General features: G+C 38.0%; 1 protein-coding gene across 1 annotated transcript in view; it reads right to left on the reverse strand.

Annotated features, from left to right (window-relative positions):
• Window positions 1–12845, reverse strand: part of PLCL1 (phospholipase C like 1 (inactive)) — a 346699-nt gene that overhangs the window by 36966 nt on the left and 296888 nt on the right. The window contains exon 4 of the mRNA XM_075070037.1: window positions 589–664. Within this exon, the coding sequence (XP_074926138.1) occupies window positions 589–664 (76 nt within the window). The remainder of the gene's footprint in view (window positions 1–588; window positions 665–12845) is intronic.

The following is a 12845-nucleotide window of genomic DNA, read 5'->3' on the forward strand; positions in this document are numbered from 1 at the left end:
CACAAGAGTGCTGAAAAGTGATATGATTGTCACTCCGCTGGTGAGGTCTGGAAAGAGTAGCCTGGATTTCAAGCATGGGGCAAAAGGCAAAAAACAATTTCCACCCTGCTCTTATATTAGGTGATCAAATCAGTAGAACATTATTGTTAAACCATTCGGTGAAATTTTTCTCTACTAAAGATGGAGGAATTAAAGGAATTTATTACAGGGCATTAATTATATTGTTTATTTAAGGAGTGTGCATGGCTCTGGCCCCAGCAGTTTACTAATCCAAAGGCCCCTTCGTGCTAACACTTATCACAGACAGCAGAGTTTACTGCACTATGTAGTTTTATTGAAGACTACTTATCAGACTTCAGCTGAAAGAAAAGACTACATTCAGTAGTGAGTGTTTGCAGAACTGGTCCCTAAGGCCTTGTCCATATTAGAAAAGTTGGAATGGTGTAACTAAATTGTAAAATGAGCATTTAATTAAAGGCCAAAGATGCTTCTCCCCTTTGTACTCCGCTCTAACTGTGGCATGCTGTTTCCACCTGCTTAAAAATTGGTATAGAGTTACAACAATGTGTACAGAGAATACAAGGTTACCTGCTTTCTGACACTGAACAATCTTGTCATGAATGGTGTCTGCTGTTTCAATAAGAAACCTGCTCTCTTGAATCATCTGTCAGAAAACAAATGAAAACCAGGTTGCTATTACCAGGCTTTAGTTAAACATTTAACTCAGACAAGTATTAAGAAGGTACCATTTAAAAAGAGCTCTGCTGGGTAAGTAAGACTAAAAAGATTACATCCGTCAATCATATCAGATCTCCCAATTCTATGTCAAGGTAAACAACAGTTGCTCAGGAAATGTTTTGTTGCAGAAGTCAGAGAACAGCTGTTTTACATCAGTTAGACATAATTTTAAGCAACATAAAGGAAATAGACGTAGTGTCAATAGAGAACAGAACTAGCAAACACTAACTTAAATCTACGATTGTATTTGAAAATGAAGTCTTACTGTGCTTACTAGCTTTTTTTTTTTGAATTTGAATGAAATTAAAGAATTAGAATTATGGCCCTTTAGTGTAACTACCTCGCAAAAACATTTATTGATCCATTAAGGGCCTTGATTCAAGAAGGTATTTAAGCCCATGTATAACTTTAAGTACTTGAGCAGTCCAAATAACTTCATTGTTTGTGTTTCTCTTTGGAGGAATTCAGATAAACTCTGCAGCTCAGGCCCAACTATAATACTCAAGAGTTAAAAAGTTTTAACAAACAAACAAACAAACAAACACACAAACAAAAGTAGATGGCTTCAATGGGACTACTCATACCTTTAAAGTTATACATGTTTAAGTACCTTCCTGGATCTGGGCTGCTGGTAAGAGAAAAATACATAAACCAACATCCATCATCCATGTAGAAAATGCTCTGAGCCTCTCTTCTTGCCATCTTCAGTGAAACTGCATTTCTTCTTCCATGCTTGCAAACTTTTCAAAAAGTTTCAAAAGCCCAGTCAAGCAACTGAGCTGTTTCAATGCTATCTTTTGCAAAATTGTGAGATGTGGCATGTGTATCTGTTACAGGAAGGAAGAACATGTACAAAGATGAAATACATATGCTTGAGTATAATCTTATTCTTTCTGGTATAAATCAAGAATAACACCACTGAAGCCAATCGAGTTAAAACAGCATAAAACTGATATAAATGAGATAAGAATCATGCTGATACTTTCATAGTTTTACATCCTGCTGTTACATAAGTTATGATACGCAAACTTGGCCAAAATGCTGCAACTGTTTTTTAAAAAAAATCCTGTGTTCAATTGTGTGAAATATGAACGAATTTATGTCCTGATCCTGCACCATTGCCATCAATGAGGACCTTGCTTCTGACATCAGTGGGCATAGAAACAGGACTTTACAGAGAGGCTCAACAATCAAACATTCCCCTGTTCCTCTCACTCTAGACTATCCCATGCTGCACAAAATCTTACTTTCACTGCACACTTGAAGCATTTGAGCATCCCATGCATTTCAGAGCTGCACAGAGCACTGAGTATACGAGGCAGCATATGTGGACTTTAAGAAAATTGTTTTGTCAAACAAAGCCTGCAATCTACATGAAACCTAGGAAGGGCTACACTTGAGAGAATACTACTTTTTTATTAAAAGTTATTTAATATTTTCAAATATGGAAAACAGTTGTCCTTACGCTCCTTTAGAATTAATAGTATGCTGAATAAGACTAAAGATATCATTAAACTTAATACCCTTAAAGCAGGCGACAAAAAGGCTGGGGAGAGAACAGAGTTAAGTTTCTTTCAGAAACAAAAACAACAAATACTAATTTATACTGCAGTCTTGCCTAAAGGCTCAAATCAGGAGGGCAACAGTTGTGCTAGGCAATGTACAAATACAGAGTATGACAGTCCTTGCTGTTAAAGGGCTTATTCCTTCACCCTCCTACTTCCCTGGACCATCTCGCATGAACAGAGAGCAACAATACCCAAAGTCCAAAGGCGCAAACAATTCGAGTTTTATTGGGGTGAACTTCCAGCAAGCATAATTCCAGTTTCCTTCCTTAGTGTCCCCCTTCCCAGCTCTGACACCACAGAGCCTTGCCTGTGTCCCTGTTCCTGTTTCCATCCCCTGTTCCCATTTCCCCCTTTAGCAAAACATGATCCCAATTCCCCCATCAGCAGACCCTGTTCCCATTTCCCCTCCCCCCACTTCCTGATTGACTTCAGACTATATAGCAACACCTGAGTTTTGCTTAGCTATTCCTTAACCAATCATTTTACTGAAGTTTAACTAACCAATACTAACATATTGTAACATGGTTATTTAACCAATTATACTCCACCAAATTGGTTTACACCCAACAAAATTAAGTATACAGTAGACAGAAACAATTACAGAACCAGACAGAGACCATGCAAATAAACATATAAAACAATACAGAAGCGAGGATTTCACAAACTACATCTGTACAGACATAAGGGTTCTCCAGCTGTATCTATTGATAAGTGAGTTCTTGCCAGACAGGATGCGATCAAACTAAGTTTCCTTTTACATCTTCTAAGCTCTTCCCTATCTCTGGAGGTGATAAGAATATCAGGACACAACTGTATTCCTAATAGCCCAATAGCACCTTATTTCAATGTGACTAGTTTGGAATGTGAGGATGTGACCATACACTTCCCAGCTTATGGCTGCCTAACTACATATTAGCTGAAGGCCTTAGCCTGTCACAGTAAGAGAAGGCCATTACACAGACAGTGATTTTGATTCTCTCTTTTATACCTCTATAACTAGCTAAGTGATAAGAATACATCTAAATTCTTAAAGTATAGGCCTTTGCAGACAGGCCTGAATGTCTATAACCTAACACTTGCCCTGAGGAGCTTGTAATCTAATTTAAGAGAAGACACAGCAAGTAGGTGTAACAAACAGTACGAAGCACTGGAGAAAGGAGAACAAGGGAAACAACAACATACATTAACATAGGTCAGATACAACCACAACTATGTTTTTCCAGGAGGGGAGTTTGGGCCGAATTCAGCCTTGGTTTAATTGACAGTGGGATGATTTTGGCCGCTATGATGTTAAAATACAATGTAACTCATTTCAATAACAGATAAATGTTTTAAAAGTATTTAAAAGATACTGGTAATTTAATATGTGTTAATATTCCAATTAGAGATCAGTCTGAATTAAAATCCTGATGGCCCCAAACTTCCCAGCTAACTCCTATCTATAAAGTGCTGTGCCAAAAACCTGGATATGTAAATCTCAATTTTTATATTATATGTTGAATTAAACATCTCTATATCTAAATAAACATATACAAACTATAGCTAACATAAATATCTTGCTGCTTTGACATATGCAAGACACCAAGGAAACAAAATCCATTCTCCCCTGTATTCCTATAAAAGAAGAAAGCTTGATACAGCTACACAGGATAAAATTATTTTTTGTCAAAATATTCCTGCTGGACTGAAACTAGTTTCAATAGTGTCCAGCGCCTTCCATTCTTTATTACTTGCTTGTTCATGCATCATGTTGATTTTTTTTTCTTTGATTTTTTTCCTTCTTTTCTTCTGGGAGAAAATACCAACCCTCTGGCTTTTCTACACTATTGCACACAGTAATCTTGCATTAAAGGAGCCTTTCTGCTGCCAGCTATGAATCGCAGAGTACGGTCTCAACAATGGAGAGAGCAAAAGTCTTTCAAAAAATTGCACCTTACAACTGGCCCAAGCTACAAAAGAAGATTTGCATGTATTTTCATGGATGGCAAAGAAACCTGGTCGAATTTCATCAATAATACTTAGCACTTATATAGGTCTCATTCAATAAGGCACTGAGTGCCTCCACTGAGGTGCTGAGTGCCCTCAACTCCAACTGGTTTCAATAAATGGGGTAGAGGATGCCCAGCATCCCACAGGATTGCCAACACACTGCTTTACAAATGATTGGCCTGTCCTCCAACTCCTACTTGGCATTAATTTACTAATCCTCACAACAACCCTATAAGGCAGGATTTAGATTAAGCACTGATATGCCCAATTTTAAATGGGGGAACAGCAGGAGAGAGGCTAAGTGACTTGCCCAAGGCAAATGTCAGAGATAGGCTTGAAAGTCCAGAATTCTTGGCTCCTGGCATGTGCTCTTATCTCTTAACCATACCTATGAGGCCGTCACATAACTCAGCATCCCCTACGTGTATAAATCCTATAATCAGTAAGACCTCAGAAAAGTGCATTGATATGAATGTCCTGCAAGCCTTCAATTTCTATATAAAATTATGTAAATTATGAAAATCTGCCACTGACTGCACCTCTTCCTAGGAGTTTATGGTAAGGTTATGCTCTGACTATCCAACAGAGATATCGAATAACAATTATAATAGTTTTCATGGGGAAAGCTACAATGAAAGGTCAACTTTCCTTTACTGAAACGCATACAGAGCAGTCCCCAGCTCTCTTGATGCTGACAGCTGAATCTTGAGGCTGTCAACACCCCCAGGATAAAACAATGAAAACAGGATTGCATAGTAGAATTGAGTCTGTAAATGTTTACAATCCTGTCTGTAATTTTCATGTAAAATTAAGCAGCCTTTGTCCCAGTGGAACAAACACGAGAAGGCAATTTAGATTTGAGAGCGTCCCCAATACACTTGATAGGAGGCAAAGGAGTAACTTCTCTACCGCTGCACTGAGGTGAAGAAGAAATAATCTTTAAAGTGATGTTCCTTTTCAACGGTGGGTGTTTTTCAGAAAATATAAAGTATAATCCATCAGGGTATTTACATAAACTGACTAATTTAAAATGGTTTTTTCAAATGTCATTCATCAGTCATGATGTTTGGAGGGGGATTATTTTTTAAATAAAAAAATTCTTATTGTGACATACCAGGGTACATTCCAGACTAATGAGCAAGGATGTCATCCTGCCCTGCAACCTGGGGTGCCTCAACATTTGTTTGGATGCCTCCTACCTGGGCTGCTCACAAACAGCCTTCAAGCATGCAAGCCCCACCCTGAGCGTCCGTGTTTAACTGCAGCCTGCCAGTCACACTTTGGCTCTCACCAGCCTGGGTTATACTGCAGGGTGACCGCAGCACACCGCTAGTCTCCCAGAAATGCATGCTCTCCACTGCTCAGCCCTCTCCTGGATATCACAGATCTCCTGAGTCCTTTATTCCTGTAAGGGAATAATATGCACATAACTTGTCACCCCAAAACGAGTTACCCAGATGTTTCAACTTGAACACACTGGATCAGATAAAACACTAAAACAAGTTTATTAACCAGAAACAGATAGATTTTAAGTGAGTACAAGCAATGAGACATAAAAGTAAAAAATGATTGCAAGAAAAATAAAGCTAAGATGTTTAGTAATACCTAACTTACTAAACTATATCAGATTCAAGCACGGTTTCTCACCACACATTTTCAGCAGTTTTACTGACCAAACCCTGTAGGTCATGACCCTCCCCCCAAAGTCCAATGCTGGCTTCCTTTCTCACTTCACGTGCAGTGAATGTGATGGGCAGGGAAAGAAAGAAGGGGATGTCTTCATGTGTTTGACTCTTCCTTTCACAGTCCTGTTCCCCCTTTGAGAAGCATTTCCAGCTCGGAGCAAGGCAACAGGCAATCTGTGTAGAAGGGAACATCATGCTGTTTCTTTGCTAAGATGTAGATTTTTTTTGCCCAGACTCCTTTCCTTCCAAAGAATGGCCACTTATCAGGTAACGGTCCATCAGCCTTATTTACACCTGGTTGAGGCATTAGCTTACCTTTGTCTCTGACGAACTGGTTTGACCACTCCCCAGACTTATCTAGAGAACATACTTTCAGTCTCATAGACTCATAGACTTTAAGGTCAAAAGGGACCATTATGATCTTCTAATCTGACCTCCTGCACAACGCAGGCCGCAGAATCTCACCCACCCACTCCTGTAACAAACCCTTGACCTACGTCTGAGCTACTGAAGTCCTCAACTTGTGGTTTAAAGATTTCAAGGTGCAGAGAATCCTCCAGAAAGTGACCCGTGCCCCATGCTGCAGAGGAAGGCGAAAACCCCCCAGGGCCTCTGCCAATCTGCCCTGGAGGAAAATTCCTTCCCAACCCCAAACATGGCAATTAGCTAAACTCTGAGCATGTGACTCACCAGCCAGACACCTAGGAAAGAATTTTCTGTAGTAACTCCAGATCCCACCTTATCTAGTGTCCCATCACAGGCCATTGGGCATATTTACCCCTAATAATCAAAGATCAACTAATTGCCAAAATTAGGCTATCCCATCATACCATCCCTTCCATAAATTTATCAAGCTTAGTCTTCAAGCCAGATATGTCTTTTGCCTCCACTGCTCCCCTTGGAAGGCTATTCCAAATCTTTACTGCTCTGATGGTTAGAAACCTTCATCTAATTTCAACTCTAAACTTCCTGATGGCCCAGTTTAAGCTAATCACATTTCGATTACGGTCGGTATGTCCATATCATTTGTACTAGAGCTCTAATAGTACTCTCCTCTTCCTTCACTGGTATTTATCTCTCTGATATATTTATAGAGAGCAATCATATCTCCCCTCAGCTTTCTTTTGGTTAGGCTAAACAAGCCAAGCTCTTTGAGTCTCCTTTCATAAGACAGGTTTTTTGTTCCTCGAATCATCCCAGGAGCCCTTCTCTGTACCTGTTCCAGTTTGAATTCATCCTTTTTAAACATGGGACACCAAAACTGCACACAATATTCCAAAGGAGGTCTCACCAGTGCCTTGTATAATGGTACTATCACCTCCTTATCTCTGCTGGAAATACCTCGCCTGATGCATCCCAAGACCACATTAGCTTTTTTCACAGCCATATCACATTGGCAGCTCAGTCATCCTGTGATCAATCAATACACCGAGGTCCTTCTCCTCCTCTGTTACTTCCAAGTGATGAGCTGAGCTTATGTTTATGAGTTCATATATAATGCTGTTATGTGTATTTTGCCACATTATTGATCAGCAAATTATGAGTTATTTAAATGATACCACACAAACTTTGTACAAAGATTGTTACAATAACGGGTAGGGTATGAAGACAGGGGTACATTCTGTCACACTTGTCTTAACAGAGACTGCCACAGCCACAATGGCATTGCCCTTCCTACCTACATTTGGTGCTTTTCAATTGCAATTCAGTGGGACCAGAGGATCTGGGACTATTGCTCCAATGAAAGTAGCCCCCCCGACTAAAGTTTCTATAGGAACCGATTCTGGGAGAAAGATACAAGTCCTTTGGTAAAATGTTTTTAATGGGACAATCTCCCCATATGGAAAAATAGTACAGGAAACACTTTTAAACTGAAGAAATTACTGACAGGCTGTTCGATTGATGGAACACACAAGTGGTTAAGCCTCAAATGTAAGTTTGTATTTTGTAAGGCGGTGAAAGACATAAAAACTAGTATGCATATGTTAAATGTTTCAACAAACTAGATTTTTTATATTTAAACATTGCTCAGCAACGATGGAAACAGGAAGGCCAAAATTCTGTTCATCTCATTCACCTGAACTGTCCCATTGAAACTAGTCAGGCTTCTTAGACTCATGAAGTTTAAGGCCAGATCATCTAGACTGACCTCCTGCAGGCCATAGAACCTCACCCACCCACTCCTGTAATAGACCCCTAATCGCTGGCTGAGCTACTGAATTCCTCAAATCATGACTCAAAGAATTCAAGTTACTGTGAATTCACCATTTACTCCACTTTAAACCTGCAAGTGACCCATGCTTCAGAGGAAGGCAAAAACCCCTCAGTGTCTCTGCCAATCTCACCCATGGGAAAATTATTTCCCAGTCCCAAATACGGTAGTCAGTTAGACCTTGAGGATTTCAGCAAGACCCAACAGCCACATCCCTTGGAAAGCATTCTCTGGAGTAACTCAGAGTCCTCCTCATCTAGTGTCCCATCACCAGCCATTGGGGATATTTGCTACTAGCATTCGCAATTTGGCTACATGCCATTGTAGGCAGTCTTATTATACCACCTCCTCCATAAACTTAACAAGGATGTTCTAGAACTTCACTCCTTTGATGGTTAGAAACCTTTATCTAATTTCAAGTCTAAACTTGTTGATGGCCAGTTTATATCCATTTGTTCTTGTGTCCACAGAGGTGCTTAACTTAAAAAACTTCTCTCCCTCCGTGGTAATTGCACCTCTGGTGTGTTTATAGTATGATAAGTAAGATTTGGTTCAAACCTAACAGCACTATGGTATATAGTAAACCGGGAAGCAGAAAGCAAAACTGACAGTGGATGAAAAATGAAACTGACTTGTCTCATTTCATTGTCTAAATTGAGTGACGAGCAAAGACTTTAAAATCTAATCCACTTCTAGTCATTCATGTCAGTTAACTTTCCTTCACTTTTCATAAACTAAGGTGCTAGTAAGATATTTATCTTAACAATAACACCTGAATTCTTTGCCCATATAAATATAATGTCTTGTATGTATGAAGAGAAAATTGGAGAATCAATAAAAACAAAGGATTTCTTTTTAGAAACTACACTGGTACAAATTATTTCCTCCTCCTTTATACATTTTTTCTGTAAATTGAAAAAGGTAAAGGAAATTATCGTGGCAGCCTCACCAAAAAAAGTGAAAAATTAAAGTGCTACTCTCTTTGGGAAGATAAATGATACAGAGGGATAGTTCAAAAAAATCAAATAATAAATACTCCAGATATTAATAATAGAAATCAACAACACTAAAAAGGGAGAACTTTTTTTTCCTCTCTCTCCCCTTATCCGTGGAGTCAGGAGAGAATTTTTAGAGAAAAACCCTGTAAACTCTATATTCTTGAATGCATCTTTGTCAATGAGGAGTTTTGCCTGAGGAGTGCAAGCAGAATCTTGCCCTCCCTCTTCAAAAATATAATCTATTGGTTGAACAACTGAAGTGCAAATTGAGTTAATGAACATTTTTAAAGGATTTTCTCTTTTAACATCAAGTATTTATTGCAGGCATTTAGGACAAAAAACAGCCAAGCAGGTAATCGTCTGCCAGCAAGCCTGGTAAGAAGTCGGGATATCTAGATGCTGACAGGGATAGAAAAGGATACTGACTATGTACAATACCATGATATCTATTCCAATGTACAGCAAATTCAGTTTTCTATATGTTGAGCATACACACAATACACTGTGGTAGTAAGAATGCCTATCAAGAATGCAGACATCATTTGGGAGAGTTTGAACTATAACAGGTTACAGTAGGACTGCAAAGGGTCTGAATACAAATATCCTGAATTTTAGTTTGATATTGCTCTTCGATTGTTTCTTTACAAATACATATGGAAAAAATATTGTGCCTGAACTGTAAGATTTTTGGGCTTAAAAATGAATACAATCAGGCTACAAATCAACAGAAATATTTGCTTTTTTGCTGTACTTTGAGCATGTCTACGCTACAAAATACTGAAACAAAGGCAACCTAATGGTATTTCATAGTAAGAGCTCTGATATCACTCAGGCCCTATTTTGCAGGGAACTAATGGATGTGACTGGGGGGTGGGAGGGGAAGATAAACAAAAATAAGACTGGAGGAAGGAAAGAGAAAGATATACAGATGGAGAAAGATGTACACACAAAGGGAGAGAAAAAATATTGAGAGAAAATACAATAAGAAATCTAAAAATTGGTTTTACACACTACACCCATATCTAGATAAAAATATGCAACCAAACTCTAAAACCAAATATCAATTCAAGTTTTCATACATAGTTAATATGCACAAGCTGGACCAAATTCTGCGTTAAGTTATGCTTGACATCAGTGTAATACAACATTCACTTGGCAGTGAATACTAGTGAAGTTAACCACCCCTCTCATTTTCACTTGTTCAGAGCTGTCTGAAAAATGATTCTTTGGTACCGAAATTGCCTCAGTTGAAAGACAAATTTTGTTGGGAAAGTCTGGAAAATCTGTTCTACCATTTTTGAATGATGCAAGTGAAAAAGAGGTACCTGTCCCATTGGAATAAAAGACTATCACACTTGTGACAATACAGAAAATTCAAATAGGGCTGAAATTTGAAGTGTGGCACATATTTGGGGCAGAACTTCATCTGTTATAGATCTGCATTTCTCCACTAACTTTAATGATTGATGCTGATCTGCGCCAGCTGAGGATCTGACCTATAATATCCATTTGGAAGTGTGTCAATGGCCAAGACAGTCTGAATCTGCAAAAAAAAAAAAAACACCAAAAAATCCCCAAACTTGTATATTTCCTGGATTTTTAAAAATTGTTTAACGTTAAAATTGCATTAACATAATATCTGCATATAAATTGTGTGCAATATATCGACTTACTCTTCACTAACATTTTCTCTGACATTATCCCCTTTCTCAAAAATCCCTAATCCCTCTCTCTTGAAACGTGTTCCTATACTACCCCAGCCTTTCCTTTCTGAGCACTATGTAACCAACTGTTCCAAAATAATTTCCCATACAGATGTTTGAATGCTGAAGAAGAGCATTCAAAAGCATTTGTTCAAATTCCAAATGTCTTTTCAGTTAAACCATCTTTGTACCTCGTATTATTTGTTATTCACAAACATTTGCACAAATGTTTGAGGAATGGGATTTTTGATAGAAGTATTTGTATCTGCACAGGAACAGGGGTATCTGTGTGCAGAAAGAGGATTTGTTTATTTATTATTTGCTAAATGTAACATTTGTGTTTAAAAAGCTTCAGTCTTCCAATCAGGGAAGAAAAACAATACCATGAGACTTAGGTGAATGGTTACCACAAACAGCTAACAGTTTCAATGAACTATTCACAAGCAGCCAGAGACTCAGATTTGTTTGCATAAGCTATTTTGCAAATATATATGAATATTGAATGCAGACACAGAAATCGGAATCATTTTTAGAACAATTCACAACTAAAAAAGTGCTAAATTACTTGTATAATTATTTGCAATGAACAATTCAACCATTTCTACTTTCCAGCTTAGCTTCTGTCACTTTCACCATGTTAAATATTTCCCTTTTAAATGTGACCAATGAACTTTTAAATGAATGTGACAAGTTCTAAAATGAGCTGCATGCTTCCCACCTCAAAGAAGATTGCTGTGCCAACTTTTGAAGAAAGCGAGCAAGCACAAGTAGAGGTGAAAATGAAGAAATCCAGGAAGATTCCTATTACAAGAAAAAATCTGAATTGTAGCTTTACAAATGAAACATTATATTATACCATTGTAAGTGGGTGAGAATTAGTGATAACAGTTAGGGGGATCAATTGATCATATATGGTAATAACCAAATCTATGAGTAAACTTGGAAAATAAACAGCTATAAACCATGTTCCTGCATTTTCATATATTCTTCAAAATGGATAAATTAATTTTTCTGCCAACACTTCATCTAAGTTTCTTGCTTTTAATAGATTCCATCCTTTTTCTACTTTGCAGATCTCTTATACACCCTGGATTTCTTCTGGGGATTCTGTTTCTTCATAAAATGCAGAATTAAAGGTAAGTTCCACAAAACTATTGCAGAGGCCATTTTTTTTTAATGAAACAAATATGAAATTCTTCTGGGAGACTCTCAAACAAAATGTTAAGGTAGCACAATTTGAAACATCTCATGTGCTTTGTTTCTGGAACTGTAACTCCTTTTCAAGGGTCTTTAATAATTTAAAAAAAACCTAATTGTCCAGGAAAAAGCAAACAACCCACAGAAAATGATCTTTGTCTAGCATGTCTGTTGACAAAAGAACAATCCGGTATAACAGATAGCTAATTGTTTTCAAGATCATTGCTACCTGTCTCAGAGCATCTGCATCTTCATTCACGTGGAATAGCCGAGCGGTCTATGCCCCATTAAACACTCTGACAGAGTTTACCATTTCATGGGAAAAAAGATATGTTCAGATGACAGGTTTACTCACAGAAAAAATGCACTTGTAGCATTTTTTTAAAAATCAGTGATTAATTTTCATAACATCCCATAACAGTTCTACTGTTAAAGCAATTAAAAAATACACCTCCAACATAAGAGATGTGCTACATGAAGGTATTTAATAGACAACTCAGTGTTAATATGAACCAACTTTTTCTGTGTGTGTCTGGGGGGAGCCAAACGAGGCTCCAGCTGCATAAACCCAAGAGTAGTCCTTTGAGGTTAATGGACTACTTAGGTGAGTAAAGGAATAGAGCAAGTATCTACAGAATCAGTCCCTACGATTTGAAATCTTCACCATTAAAAACCTAGAAAGGTAGCACTTCAGTATATCTTTTATTCAAAACATACACAAACTATTTTACATGGTGTTCTGCCAAAGTCTCCCT

This window comes from Chelonoidis abingdonii, chromosome 10 (assembly GCF_003597395.2).
Source record: "Chelonoidis abingdonii isolate Lonesome George chromosome 10, CheloAbing_2.0, whole genome shotgun sequence".
Lineage (NCBI taxonomy): Eukaryota > Metazoa > Chordata > Testudines > Testudinidae > Chelonoidis > Chelonoidis abingdonii.